This window comes from Neoarius graeffei, chromosome 2 (genome assembly GCF_027579695.1).
Source record: "Neoarius graeffei isolate fNeoGra1 chromosome 2, fNeoGra1.pri, whole genome shotgun sequence".
Lineage (NCBI taxonomy): Eukaryota > Metazoa > Chordata > Actinopteri > Siluriformes > Ariidae > Neoarius > Neoarius graeffei.
Window position 1 is genome coordinate 120,810,776 of NC_083570.1, and position 16,430 is coordinate 120,827,205.

Genomic DNA, 16,430 nt, shown 5'->3' on the forward strand with positions numbered 1-16,430 from the left:
AAGCTTTAGGCTTAAAGTCATTTGGCTTCAGGTCCACGAACAAACAAAGAGAACATTGCTTTACCCATCAACACAATTTACACAGACTGCTTTATAGAAATGTCAGTGATGACAGAAATTATATTTAACTTTACATCTAATGTTATCAGTGAAACTGATGGAGAAAAGAAATTGCATTTTAGAGTTTAAGGAAAAATTAAAATCACTTACTTTTGATGATGAGTTTGGTTCCTCCACCGAAAGTCCACCACAGTGATACATTCTAATGAAGCCGTCGTACAAAAACCTCTGTTACACTCCAGTGACCACACACACACACACACACACACACACACACACACACACACACAGAGACACAGAGTTGTGGTGTTTGCATGTGTGTGCTGTGTCACTGCTGCACACACTTTAAGAGCTGTAGTGCTGATCAGAGTGTGTTCAGTCCTTTCAGAGCCACTGACACGCAGCACAATGATGATGGTACTGATTCTACTGCTGGGGACACTGGGACTCCTCGCTCACCGTGAGACACTCTCTTTACTTTTATTATTCATACAAATCATCACATCACTCTCACACTCACTACTACATTTGTTTCCATTCTTTTAACTCTGCATCCTTTTCTTTAGAGTCCTTTGGGGAAATCGTCCTGACTCAGTCTCCAGGATCTCAGTCTGTTTCTCCAGGACAATCTGTTACTCTCACCTGTACAGCCAGTCAGGGTGTTTACAGTAACCTCCACTGGTACCTGCAGAAACCTGGAGAAGCTCCTAAACTCCTGATCTATGCTGCAACTAATCGTCAGTCTGGGATTCCAGGTCGTTTCAGTGGCAGTGGATCTGGTTCACAATATAATCTAAAAATCTCTGGAGTTCAGTCTGAAGATGCAGGAGATTATTACTGTCAGCAGGATGACACCACTCCGTACACACAGTGTTATAGCGCCGTACAAAAACCTCCCTCAGCTGTAGAGGAAGTGCTCTGACTCAGAAACACACACTGATCTGAGAACAGCTGCAGAGCTGCTAAAGCTGCACTCCACTGAACATCATCAACTCAAACCCACTACAGCACTGAGCACTTTCATCATTATTAGCACTTTAATAATTTACAATCAATAGTTAATTTATTAATCATGATCTGACAGTTTCTTCATCATAAGATAAATGTTATATTTATGAAGTAAGGCATCATGAGAGTTATTATCATCATCTTGGTTAATGGCATTAATTATTATGGAAAAATATTGACTTGCTGTTCATTTTTTATTATTATTATTATTATTTAGTCTTCTCCAGAAAATGCCACCTAAAGTGAACATCTAGCCTTTATTTATTATTAATTTCTGAAGATTCACTAATTATTTTCAAAATATAAAAATCCATGAAGCAGTTTCATTTTATAAAATTCACAATGAACATGGAGATGAAGTTTTCATAAAAATTACAAACATTTACATTTCATCAGCTCGAGTTCATGAGAATACTAATCCACTCACAGACAACAAACGTTTTCAAAATGTTGTTTTGTGAAAAATTATTTGAGATTATTAGGGACACTGTCAATTTGTGCAGAAAAATTATTTCAGATTTCCTGCATCATGTCGGAATTCATAGAAACATTAAAATAAATAGAGAATTTCATCACATTGAATCACATTAACTCGAATTCTGTTTAATCGCAGAATGATGTGAATGTTAAAGTGCGCTCAGTGGAGTTTGGTCCTCTGTAGAAGCCAAGAAAATTCTTACAACATCCATCAATGCCTTCCATAAAGTCGACATGTTTAAAAAATAATCATTCCTGAAAATCAGAACGCTCTTAATCAGCTGTTCCTCCTGTGATGAAAAATCAGCTGATGTGTCTGATGGTATCTGATGATTTCCTCCTTGTGCTAAGAGGAGCAGTGTCTCCTACACACTACTGTAACACGCACTGTACTGCAGGATCTTTCAATAATGCTGCTTTTCCACTACAAACGCGGCCGAGTTGGGCTGAGTCGAGCTGATTGGGGCTGTTGGAGTTGCATTTCGACTACAACCGCGCTGAACCGTGCTGGCTGGAAGTGGGTGGACACATTGGGTGGAGTTAGCGAAAGTGGGTGGACGTCACGTGATGTCATTAGGCGGCGCAAACAGTGACATCAGTGACCTTTTAAGCGGTAGTCTCATGACCCGGATAGTAAACAATAAACATGGAGGACATGGAGTCGTTAGTGTTGCTGGTCTTGGTGCTGTGGCATGTTGTCACCGACAACGCGGACAGATACTGGCAAGAGCGTATAGATGAGGCGAGGCGCATAAGGCTACAGAAATTCTCGTAATTCGTAATTCTTCTTCTTCCGGGTTTGCGGTGTTTACAGATCCCAGCATGCTCGCGGGGCGTGTGTGGGCATGTCAGGACACTCCTCCTCACCAATCAGTGCACAGGGGAGTGTCTGCTCACGCCCCCAGCCTCACTCAGCTCGGTTTGGCTCGCTTCAGCCCCACTCCAAAACCATGCGAGTTTTGGGTGCTAAGCAGGGCTGAAGCGAGCCGAGTCGTGCTGTTCTGAGGTAGTCGAAACGCCAGCCGTGTCGGGCTGTAGTGAGCTGAAGCGAGCTGAAAAAGGGTAGTGGAAAAGGGCCATTAGAGTCAACATTCATTTCTATATTATTCTACATTTCAATGTTCATTTTCTCATCATCTGTAAAGTTTCACCACCAAACAGACTCCTTTTCTCCCCCAGATAAATAAAACAGAATGGAATTGAATCCCTTAAACATTCATGACCTGAGATCCTGGTGAAGGAAAAAATCACCACAGTTGAACACAAATCTTCATCAGACTGAAGCTAAATGTGGAGCCAGTTTGATGCAGGTCAACGTGATGGTGTAATGACTGTATTTATGGTGTCACAGTCATTACAATATTCGCCAGTACATTCTCTCTGCACATTTCACAAAGCAGAGGCAGACTGGTGGCTAACCCACTCCACCCCAGCAGATACGGACTCCATCCCTGGAGATAAATATGGTGAGGTGTGTAATATTAAACATGAGGAATTTAAAACATCTGTGCCTGTGAAGCTCTTGCTTCCTTTACTCTGATTATATTCTGAGCTAAAAGATCAGACAATCAGCTCCTGTCAGAGCACCGGGGTGATAAAAGATAAATACACTGAGGAAGAAAATAAAACATGCTGAGCTTCATCAAGTGAAATCAGCACTAATTTACTCATTTGTAGAAACAACAGAAACATTTCATACCTTTTAAACAAGCGTACGTCATTGCAAATCCGTAAATCCGACTGTATACTGCAGAGTCTGCAAAGTCGGCGATGTGCTCCATAATCTTTAGCAGAGGGGAACCGTCAGGGCCTTCTAGGCCTTCAGAGAAGGCCTTAAAAATTTTGGACCAAAAGTAGCTAATAAATAATATAAATATGCATATATTTTTTTAAAAACTGTCTAATTTAATACCATACACTAATACATTTCTCACGTGTTCTTCAGTTAAGTTTACTGTCAAGTTCACATCAGCAATGAAAGGGTTACTGGCTGAAACACGCTGTCCAATCAAAATCGTCCCTCATGGAGAGCGAGCTCATTAATTGGTTAGGACTTCACAAGTCCCTGAGAAGGCCTGAGCTATGTATTTTGATATGGAGAATGATGGGGAAATTGACCAATCAATGTTTGATTTTAAGTGGGCGGGACAAAAACAAAAGATTGTAGGCCTTCATGAAGTCCTAGCCAATGCTCCTAGCCGACAGGACAGTAGCGGGCAAAATAAAATTGATAGAATTAGTGGTTGAGAGTTGAATGGTGGATAACGAGAGCGACGTTGTGGCTAGCTTGCTAGCATCGCCTTTTTCAAGGCGACCTTTCACCGAAAAGCTGGAGATAATAAAAAAAGCACTTCTTTTGGAGCTCAAATCAAAGGACAAACTTTATGACGCTGCCATTGCCCACTTTACAAAAAAAGACCGACGTATGGATTTTGTTTTCATGTAGGTAGGATTTTATAAGCCACCTTTTGGTGTTTCAAGTGTTTGGAAATTCCAAGTGGGCATTCAGTTTGTACATAGTGTAAAATTGCCCTTTCAGTAGATAAATTATTATTATTTTCAACATTATTATTCACGATGATATTCATTCATGATTTCATGATGATGGTGATCATTATTATTTTCATTCTCCCATTTTAATCACTGTAAAATTAAGGGGGTGTAGCGGGAACTATAAAAAGACTTTTATTTGATGCGCCTCCCGAAATGGAAATGTAGGCTATTTGTACTTCATGTCAATTTAAAATATATGTCTTTTTATTGCCAACTTTAAGAATTATTCATTTGAAATTGCATTACAGTTTGAAGATTTGAAGATTGTGTTTGTTTTTTTGTACGCTGTTATTTAATAGTGCTGTTAGCATATATATATATATATTTTTTTTAATGTCACGAGTTTTATGCAATGTTTCCTGTTGGGGAAGTTTTGATGTTATGGTCTGTTTGTTTACATCCTTGTCGTCGTTAATTAAACGATCAGTTACTTAACGCTTTCAAGTCATCCTCTGTGCCTTTGCCGCGATTATTTATTTTCTCATCAATATGAGGGCTGAGGTGAAGGCCCAGCTGTAGTGCTCACGGTTCGCCACTGATCTTTAGCACCTGTGAAAGAATTCAGTTCGAACCTGGAGACTGGAGATCTCAGTCTGTAGGTTCAGGAGGTTCAGATTGTAGGAAAGTGACTGATTTGAGAAGTGTTTGGATGTTGTATGAGGTATACGACGTATATAAAAGTGCAGTAATCTATGGCAATTATAAGATGACCTCAGTGAGGAGGGAAGGAATCTGGTGCTGTTATTGTGAATGTCAGTTTCTTAAACATTGTTTTGTTCTGATTTTCTGACTGAACTCTGGACTTTATACCCTGTAGAACAAGATAAAGCGACTAGAGATAATAAGATCTGGACTTTATTTTAAGGACTCAGAAGAGAAGAGTCTGCTCGCTCAGCTTCCTTCCTGAAGCAAGTGGCTCTGAGAAGATTGCACATGTACAGTTGGCCATGTTATATATATGAGCAGGCCAATAGATACCTGCCAGTATCTGCTCTGAAGGTGAAGAGTGGAGAACCAGGATGACCCCACGATCAAATCAAAACAATTCATGAACTTGGTGAAGGACTTTCATTCCACTGACCCACTCACCTCAGAATTCAGTGGAGTTCAGTTCAAAGCAGAGACGGAATCTGTTACAGCGAATAATGGACTGATTTTGTCCCTTCAGTCTTGGAGCTTTGGGCACAGCAGGCTTTGCTTCTACAGAGCAGGAAACAGGGATGTTCTGATCAGAGCGAAAATATCATTGTTGGACAGATTTCTATGTCGAGCAGTAAAATGTCCCTCAACAGACGATCCTGAATAAAAGCACACTAAAGCAGAGAGAGAGAGAGAGAGAGAGAGATCATTGAAGTGAGAGAGAGATTTACATGAAGATGGCTGAGTGGTTCTCTTTCTCGAGAATAGAGCAGAACTTTCACCAGATGTTTCCATCGAGAGAGGTTCCACTTTGCATTATCAGCTCATGCTTCAGCGCTCTGCGAGTGTTTATAGTCCTGTGACTTTAACACTTCATGACTGAGAGCTGCTGCTCAGCGACTTCACCCACAGCAACCATGAGTTTGATCAGCGTCTTCATCTGCACACTGGCCCTCTGCGCTCGAGGTAACACAATGCTTTATCTTCTACTGTTCAGCTGACAAATCCATGGGAAGTCGGCCGACTAGATGAACTTCAACCTCAACATCATTATTAATGAAGGGAACGGATTTATTCTTCTTATTTTTTTCAGGATCCAGAGGTCAGGTGACTGTGACTCAGAGTCCTGCAGTGAAATCTGTTTCTCCAGGAGACACACTCACCATCAGCTGTAAAACCAGTCCTGCTGTTTACTATAGTGGTGGTTATCTTTTGTCCTGGTATCAGCAGAAAGCTGGAGAAGCTCCTAAACTCCTGATCTATGATGCTAACACTAGAGAATCAGGTATTCCAGCTCGTTTCAGTGGCAGTGGATCTGGATCTGATTTCACTCTGACCATCAGTGGAGTCCAGACTGAAGATGCTGGAGATTATTACTGTCAGAGTTACCATGTGATCAGTAGTAGCTGGGTGTTCACACAGTGTTAGAGCGTCGTACAAAAACCTGGGTGTGTGTGAGTGCTGCAGCTGGGACCTACTGCAGGTGCTGAGGGGGACGATGTGATCCAGCACACACACACACACACACACACACACACACACACACACACACACACACACACACACACAGTGGAAGCTAACAGCATGTTCATGAATCATTTTCCCCAGAGGTCGCATGTACAGGGCAGAAAGCAGTGTGTGTAGAACAGAGCTGTCTCAGTCCTGTGATGAGGCCGAAATACTGACTGAGACATTTCATGGATGTGATTCCGAGTTTATCTGCTGAACTACAAAGAGTTTAGTTGTAAAAGGAGCTCCATGATCGAGCACGGAGTGGAACGTTAACTCCAAACATTCAGTCACTTTATGGAGTTCTGTGAGATCAGAGGGTGAATCAATATCATTGTAAATAAAATGAGGTGGTGATTATCAAGCGTTTCACATGAATATGAGCAAAACTCTATCAGCTCCAAATCTCACTGATCTTCATGTTGCAACACAAAGCTTAGAAAAGTGAAAGTTCTGCACTGATTTGATCTCACAGCAGCTAATATTACACAATAACGCTCTTTAACTCTCATCAAAATGTCCTTTTATTCCAGCTGCATGATCATTAACTATCAGGTTTTCATTGGTTTGCATCCTATACTGGGTCCCTGCATCACCGCTGGGGGTCACTGCCCTGCTGGGGGCTGGAAATACCAATTAGTGCAAATGATTTTGTGTTTGTTATGTTCATAAAAATGACTTCAAATGAGTTACCTCTAGATTTAGATTTCCAGAACACTGAGAGGATCATTATAAATCATGGAGATGAACAGAAATCCAGATATAAATGACCAGATTATGTTTGATTTATCACATATTATTCACATGATGTCACATGTGTTTACAGTTTTTCTGGATCACTGACACACTGTAACTGGGCCTATTAACTAAACATCCAAATCCATGACCCCAGCTACCAAAAGATAGCGCTATTTCCCAAAGCGATAAACTCGATTCCCCTGTTTTCACACATGATTCAGATTTGCTGAACTTTTTCTGAAAAACTCTTCACACAAATCCCTTCGTATCTCACTGGCTGCACCATGTGCTCATTTATAAAAAGCACTGGCATTCAGTATCATTAACACAAGTGATCACAGCTCCAACTCAATTATCACACAATTCCCCAGGTGGAAACACCAAGAGTCAAAACTGTTCACACACCAATCCGACAGATCAAAAGGCCAGGGGTCAGTTCACTTGTCGAGGGTAGAGGAAGAGGACAAGGAGAGGAGGTGGAAGAGGAAGAGGAAGCACAAGGAGATGTAACCAAGGTTTACAGAGTAATGCATGGTACCCTTAAAACAACATGAATAATAATAATAATAATAATAATAATAATAAACTTCAAAACATTGTTAAGTTTTTGATTATTTTATTGAGAACAAGTCATGCACTTAAAGAAAAAAAACAGAAAATATGCAAAATATTATTCACTTCACAAGTGACAGAAGAAACTCAGTCGAGCTTTAAAAGGTTAGGAATGAGTAAATTGAACGTTAGCGCTCCCTCTACAGGATGTAGCGGGAGAGAAAGAGGAAGCGAAACCTAAAGCCTCACTCACAACCCGCTGTACATGCTGCTACAGGCGGTCTACAGTAAAAAAAAAAAAGGCAAAACCGTGCTTGAGACTTGCGCGACACTTGCGTGTGTTCAGTGCTGTAGAAGGTCACAAACTGCCCGTGGAGACTTTTGGGCCTGCACATGCAAATTCTACGGGTCTTGCGACAAATCAAGAACGCATACACTACGTACGGGACCCGTATTCCTTTTGTGCATCTGAACCAAGTCAGCAGCGCGGCTAGTAGGGATTTTTGCGATGACAGTAAGATGCATGAGTGACGCTCGGTCATTGTATGAGTGACGTGCCTCAGAAATACTACACAAGTATTCCACACTTGCTATTTGTGCGGCGCGCAAGACAGAAGTACATCTCACTTTCTACCCCTATGTGTGGCGACCTTCACGCAGCGCACGCGACCTGCACACGACACGAGGGGCAAGACTCTGGGTATATATATTGGGGAGGAACCAAGGATCCGATCGTGTAGCGTGTAGCATTGTAGAAAGGAAGAAGACCACCTCATTTGCTGTTGTTATTTGAGTATATGTTTAATTTACCATGCAAACGTCAAATAATAAAACATGAGTATAAGGGAAAAACGCATTTTATTACACTGTAAAAAATCCCAACTAAATAGCCCAACAGTTTGAGGACCGAAACACACTCTGACTCCGAGCTGCTGTCCTGCTCCTGCTGAGTGGTGGGACGGGGTGTCGGGATGTCCTTGTCCTCATCACTGAGCATGGCACAATGGCCTGACAGCGATGATGGGATTGCAGTGTCCTCACTTCTGGGCATCGTTAGCTGAAACGTACATGAAAATCAGCATCTATAATATTAATTACATAAGCATATAGATACTGAAATGAATGTTTAAAGCATGTGTATTTACCTGTGGAAATCCCTCTGGCGGGGTGCTGTGCCTTCTGCCGGCTTGAAGGAAAACTTCTCCCTGTCCGTGCAGGGCTCGCCGGTGCTGCTACCATCATCATCATCATCATCAAACTCTTCCTCCTCCTCCCCCTCTGCTGTTTCAGGCTGGGTTACTTCACTTTTGCTCGCTTATTTTTGGGTCCCATTTTGTAAACTTTAAACTGAATTTTTTTAAATTTTTCATCCAAAATATCCAATGTTCTTCAGCTGAAAAGCAGATGCAGAATGCTGCAGACATGCTGGTTTTATACCCACTCCTGGCTTGCATCACACGCAAGTTATGAGTGATTGTAACATGCTAATCACATGCATCACACACGCTTCACAAGTGCGGCCCGAACTCGTAGTGCAGGAAACTGGTAAAATGCAAGTCACACACACTCCACACTCACTGAACACACACTGATCACGTGCGTCAGATATACGCTTTCCACGGGCTAACGGCGCAATTTTGCCCACGCCTCGAGGAAGTCAGGTGTGCAACCTGTTCTTGACAAGTATTTTTCCCGTACTCCTCCACCAAACTTTCCCCCAGGTTCACCAAAACCCTGCGGCACAGCTGCGAGCTACCAAACCCTGTGACCCGTGCGTGTCCAAAACACTTACGGCGGGTTGTGAGTGAGGCTTTACTCAGAATTCGAGAGAGATGAGATAACAGAGATCTGAGGGAAAGACGCATTGAGAAATAGCCTAGAGAAAACGTTGTTTAAGACATAATTTCTTGGTTTAAGTGAGATTATTTGATAGATTAAAAGTGCTACACTTTCAGTAAAGTTATATTTGAGTGAATAGAAAAGTTTTCTGTTGAAACTATGGACATTTTATGTTTTTTGATTTGAGAGTGCTAGCTGGAGAGTCTAGCCTGATGCGTTACTGACTAGCATCGGACCTGCTTTAGGTATTCTGCTGAACTTTGTTGAAAGACTGTTGAAGATTTCCTTTCTCAGTTTGGTACACACTACACAAACTTTATTTGCTTTGAACTGAACGCTTCATTGGACACGGACAACACATGCAACGACGAGAACGAGATGGTGAGCCACCCAAGAAACAGCAGAGATGGATTCTACACAGAGGATTACCCGACTGGATGCGTAACGTTAAAACTCAGTTAGAAGCTGTGCCCTTCATTGTCCTCCTCCTCCTCCAACTCTATTTCTCACTCATCTCATCTCATTATCTGTAGCCGCTTTACCCTGTTCTACAGGGTCGCAGGCAAGCTGGAGCCTATCCCAGCTGACTACGGGCGAAAGGCGGGGTACACCCTGGACAAGTCACCAGGTCATCACAGGGCTGACACATAGACACAGACAACCATTCACACTCACATTCACACCTACGGTCAATTTAGAGTCACCAGTTAACCTAACCTGCATGTCTTTGGACTGTGGGGGAAACTGGAGCACCCGGAGGAAACCCACGCGGACACGGGGAGAACATGCAAACTCCGCACAGAAAGGCCCTCGCCGGCCACGGGGCTCGAACCCAGACCTTCTTGCTGTGAGGCGACAGCGCTAACCACTACACCACCGTGCCACCCCTCTTTAACCTAATCAATATTTTTTATTTGATCATAAGCCAAAACATTACTTAATATAATAGTACCATATTTTTTGCATTTTTACAACTTACATTTTTACCTACAACATAAGCTCGATGTACTTTCATACAATAGTAGAATTTTCACTTCGGGTAAAGCAAAAAACATTTTGCTCCAGTCCATGTTGTTTACTTAGAAGTAAAAACAGGAATATTCTTTTCAAAAAGACCTTTTATTGTGATGGCCTTTCAAAATATGCATCAACTTTTATGTATCTTAACAAAGCTGCATTTATTGCAATCAGTAAAGCAGTGAGTTTTACACATCAATCAGGAAAAAAATATTATGATCTTTTCCATGTGTTTTTTTTTTAATCTATTTTTACCTGGGCCTTATTTCCCTGGGGTTTGGGGTGTAAATAGGGTGTTTGACAGGGACAAGAATCTTTTCAGTCAGTCCACTGCTGAGGAGGAATGGTACTGTACCTGGCAACCATTGAACAGCTGCTGCAGTGTAATCAAATGGGGCAGTTGTGCACGTCAAAGTATGTCCATTAAAGTATTTGCTTGTTTTTGACACTGGCAGGTTCAGATTGTTATTATCGGTGCCTGACAGCATAGGATTCCTACAGATCTACATTTTGTTAAAGAGTCAGATCCATTTTGTTTCACCAGAAACAACCGTTATATTGCTGTGTTCAAAGTCATCAGACCCCACTGACCAAAACAGTCATTTTAGAAGAACAGAACAGGACACAGGAGCGCTTAGTCTACAGCTGCCTTGGTCGGTTCATTAGTGTTACCGTGTGACTTTCAGCGGTTGGAGATCAGAGCTGGAATATAAATAAAAGTCCTACACAATCACACAAACTGCACTGATCAAGGCAGCAGTCGACCAACAACTCCTGTGTTCTGTGAGGTCAAACTGCACACAGTGATATAACCACTGTTTCTGGTTAAACAATGATCTCACTTTTCTATACATAAGATCTTAATATTCTACTAAAGTACTATTCTAATACAACAGTAAAGTCTATCTCCATAGAATTCCTTTCCATACGGTTGTGGATCGTGGACCAATTGAAAAGATTTTTGTCCGATCAATCATTTACCCCCAAAAAAACACAGTTACCCTTTAACCGCATAACTCTTAACACGTAAAACGTGTTTGTAAATTTCTTCTTTAAAACTTGAAACATGTAATAGCCATTAAAATGTATTTACACAGTTTTTAACAGCGTTAAAACATGGCTATCCTTTGATAATATGACCAGACTGTATGAATGTCACATTATTTTGAACCACTACAAATGCGAGATCCAGAGACCAAACAAATGAACCTCGGAAAAAAGCAGTTCAATTGTAAACTTCTATTATCGTGGAATATATTTGAATACAAGCTGTAAAACAGAACGAAAACATGCTGTATCCAAATGTCTTTCTTGGACTAATCCAATATTGAGAGCTTTACACTCAGACTGAACACTCTGCGAGTCATTTTCTTTGGTTCTATCTCCATGAATATTTTCTGCAGTGCATCAAAAGTGTGTTTGAGCTCACTTGGATAGCTCAGGTTTAGAGCATAGATGATGCCAAATAACATGGCACATGCATGTGCGACTGATGGCAACTTGTTGAGGACTTCTTCACCTTCAATAACAATCCCAATGTCATCTGGTGGCTGGAGAAGATCCTCCTCCGGCCGGATGACAAACGCTGCCATTGTACATCTCTTGAGCTCTGTTTCTGCTTGATCCCGCTGAACAACCTGATAAAGGACAAGCCATTTATTAGAGAGTCATTTTGATGAAACCAGTGTCTGATGTAACAATATAAAAAATTATCCAATATAAAAAGTGATCAGCACAAACAAGTCTCCCAATTACATATGCATAAAAACCTTAACATTAGTGATATAATGATGTCAAAATGTTATGACTTGCAAAGCGCAGCAGATACCTCCTCAGAGGATTTTCTAAATATTTTTTTTATCATAACATTTGACTTTATCACAAGTAAAATATTGATACAAGTACTGATAATAGGTATCATGTATCCTATATAGCTATATGATTGTGCGGCTTCAGTGTTTTAAAGGGTTAGTTTGGATCTAAACTAAGTCACAAACAAACTAACCGATCAGGCAGTAGTAGACCAGCAACTCATCATTTAGACACCAAAAATATTTTTAAAATAGGGCTTAAGTGTAAAAATACCAGTTTAAGAGATTAATGCAAAACTACTTCCCAGATACTCCTTGATGAGTTTGTCCACATCTTCCCCAAGGTACACAATAAGACACTTCAGCAGACACTCTCTCTCTTTAAGTTCACCTCGAGGGTCTCGGTAGCGTGCAAACACACACATACAATCGTGCTGTTCAGTTTTGCAACTTGACTGAAGATGCAAACACTACACAATGCACAAATGGGCAGTGAGCATGGAAGTTACACTAACTGTAATTCACAAAGGTATGAGGAAACTTGTTAAAAGGCCTGTCAAACTCAAAACATAAGCGTAGTACATAGTTTGAGTTTGTAATCTAACTCCATAATCAAATACGTTTACAAAATTAACATTGAACAACTCCTATTTCCAATGTGACTATTTCTATGAAATAAGGCAAACTATGCTCTAGCAGTGTTTCCACTTTATTTTCACTCCATTTTCCAGCAGCAGGCCACCACTGCAAAGTGAAGCAGAGTGAAGGAGAACAGATGGGAGGAGTGGAGGCTTTCAGTAAAGTGGAGGAGTCCTTAGTGCTGAAAAAAATCCGAGAGGAAACACTGTGTATTGAGCAAGTACATCCTCGATACAGAACTTTGAGTATATTCTGGGTCTTCTCTCTAACAGCTCCTCCCTTGTTTCTGATGATCTCGATCAGCTTGCTGTGGTGCTTGTCCAAGGACGCCAGCAATTACAAGTTGGAAGAAGTGAATGGGTTTATACTGTATGAGACAAAAACAAAAGTGATTTATTTTTTGGCACAATAACTGCAACCATTCTTTTAACTTTAATATTTTAGATAAACTTTTAAGGCTATGCAACCCTGCATGAAATTACTTAAAGTTTTGTAAATTTATTTAATTATTGTTATTGCATGGTAAAAAACAACTTGCATTCCACTGGGAGGAAGGTAACATGCCACATTAGTAAGTATACGTCTGTGGTAAATTCTAAGCTATTTTCTAATGTACTGCATTTTTATTTTGGGTTTGTCATTCCTATTTAAATATACATGAGAATAATATTCAAAGTTGTTCATTTTGGGACTTACCAAATTGGGCAATATGGCTAAATTTGTCAGGAAACAACAGCAAACCTGTAAACACAAAGAAAAAAGGTGAGATTTCACATTTAGTTCTTTGCTGGGACAGTCAGCATTAACCAGAGCTATCACTGCAGAATAAACTATTAATTAGGCTACACTGGTGATATAGCACTGAATTAACATTACACTGACAGATGAAAAAGTGGAATATGATTTTTCCTCTTATCTAATTATATTTTTTATTTGTTTTATTCATTTATGCTTTATCTGACAGAGAGACAGGAAATGTAGGGCAGAGAGAGGGGATGACAGGCCTAAATTCTTCCTCTGTAATCAGTACTCACTGTCTCGTACATAATCCATTCTTGTCGTTTTTATATGTTTAGAATAATAAAAGTAGTATTCATAGGATTCCTTCTAGAGCAAAAAAGCCAAAGTCACCATACAAGATATCCCGAGATAAGTGATATGCCTAGATGAGAAAAAAAAAAAAGTCTGTGGGGCACAGAAAACTGTCAATCACCTCCTGTCAACTTCATTATTTAGGAAGAAAATCTGGTCTGCAGGTCTGCAGCAGGCATCAAAGACAAATCGGCTTACACAGGAACATAAATGACAATCTTGAAATAAACCACACCTTAAGTAAACTCAGGGAGACTCCTGCTACACTGAACCAGAAAGGCAAAGTGATGCAAAGTGCAGTGCAGTGACTCAGCGGTGACGAGCGGTAAACGAAGAGCTTCCCGTGGCTTTGTGAACGTAGCGGCTGAGGATGAGAGACGCAGCAGATGAACATGCGTCACCTCTGTCAAATTAACATAACCTTGTTTTATTTTTTTCGCTGCCCAGTTTCCATCAAATCCTGCGCTCTGATTGGCTGGCGAGCGGGTCCGTATCCTACGATAAAGACCCCGGTTACAGACCGCTGGTGACTCGCTCGTTCACAACAACAACAAACATAGTCGCAATTTTTGTCAACATTTATTTTCGCATTTCTCAGGAGAATAGCATTAATTTTACAGCATGGATAGTGATAACGACAGTCTTCACAGCGAAAGCGAGTTTTAAATGTAACTGAGGAAGAAGAAATAAAAGAAAACACTTCAGGAGAAAGCTAAAAACCTGTAACTTGCTAACGCCGAGCAAAAACATGGCTGAATCCTGAATGACTCCTATTTGTATAAATAGGGCACTACATAGGCGGCAAAATGTAGTTGTTTTCCTGCGATGGAAGTGCACTTGTATACCGAGGAGGAAGCCATTTGCATTACAGCCGTGAATGAGGATTCAAAATGGCGGCTCGGCTCAGTTTTCCCTTTCGGGCGCTCTCGTTTTCTGTTAGAATTTGGTAAAGAAACAAATAAATATATTATTTACCAGCTTAAGGTCGGTCCATATGGTGAAATACCGTGACCTCGGCCTTGAAGACTGACCTCCGCCCAGAGGCCTCGCTCAGTACTTTCAAGACCTCGGTCACGGTATTTCACCATACGGACCTCCCAGCTGGTAAATAACATACATGTCTGTTAAACGATAGCATGCATTTCAGTCATCAATTTGAAAAAAAAAAAACGCGTCCATGAAGTTTCACCTTCTCCGCCTCATGGCTGCCTGCTCTGTCTGTCTGTGTGTGTGTGGCGTTGGAGCCCAGCCACTGGGCTCCAACTGACCGGTACATGTCCGGACCGGATACAGTGCATGACCGACAGGCCCTCTCGGTTAGTTAACTAAACTAACTAACATTATAGAAAAACGAACCAGGCCGACTCCGAATACACACCTCACCTAATGTTAATTAACCGCACTGACACACAGCCACTTATTACCATAGTTCTACATTATGCTAACCACAACAACTCCACGGACTTTCTGCATCTTTTAGACGAACATATGTTGCTTGTAAAACTGGGAATGTTAACAAATATCCACCCTAGCCTGGGCCCGCCCATCCTAAGCGTGACGCAACATGAGGGCCTGTTGCGAGCTTAGTCTGGCAAGGCAAGCTATCTACAGCTCTTCCAAGCTCCCGAAAAATCGGGAACCAATCAACTTTGAGCATCTCCAACGGCCCTGGGTAGAGGCGTGTTCAAGGCAGTGACGTAGTAGAACTGCGACCAGAAACCATAGATTGTTTACAGAATCTATGGCGGAAGAAACATTACGAACATGGAGCAAGTTCTCATTGAAAATGGAGCAAAGAGCAGCCCTGGAGGTATTTATTGAAAGGAAGGACGTTTTCGCCTTGCTCCCGACCGGCTTCAGTAAGAGTTTAATCTACCAGTTAGCCCCGTCGCGTGACATACGTCAGAGGAAAGAGTGATGTGATTGGTTTAAGCTTCGTCACAGCCTTTTCTGGCTTCGACCAGTAGCAAACTGAGGCATTTCAGGGAGGCGGGTCAACCACGGGCTCTGGGAAACGGTTGGGCTTAATATCTTGGCCAGACCAATAGCTCATAGAGCTTTGCAGTCACGTTAGCCAGACTATATCCACCCCTGTGTGGATGTGCATTCCAAATTTTTCTTTATATGACAGAAAAATAACATTAGCAGCAATATTAATTTAACGTTGCACTTGAACAACCTGGTTTAGCTAACGCGCCAAAATAAAAGACTGTGTCTGTGAAGAAACGTTAACGAGTTGGCCATCTGCCACCAACCACAAATGTGCATGGAAAACACAAATTACAATTAAAATAAACAATTTAAGAATTCTTACCTTATTTAGAATAACTTCTTGGTGCAACAACATTCGAAGCGAGGTAATGGCGGACTGCTGGACATGGAGCAACCGACTGCCTGGTGACGTCACGTGGTCACGTGACACGAGATCCTCTGGTTTGAAGTGAAAGGACACTTCATGTAAAATTGTTATTTTTAATTTTGTTTGTGGGAAGCGTT

The 16,430-nt window shown here is 41.3% G+C and overlaps 2 gene segments (V, D, J or C); both read left to right on the top strand.

Annotated features, from left to right (window-relative positions):
* Positions 1-344: 344 nt before the first annotated feature.
* The window catches only part of LOC132882210 (Ig kappa chain V-III region MOPC 63-like), a 202,077-nt gene continuing 185,991 nt past the window's right edge, over positions 345-16,430 (top strand). The window contains 2 exon segments of the V gene segment in view: positions 345-520; positions 627-921. Of these exon segments, the coding sequence occupies positions 469-520; positions 627-921 (347 nt within the window).
* Positions 5,547-6,586, top strand: LOC132882215 (immunoglobulin kappa variable 3-15-like). The segment is given in 2 exon segments: positions 5,547-5,703; positions 5,831-6,586. Coding segments are annotated over 2 exon segments (426 nt in total).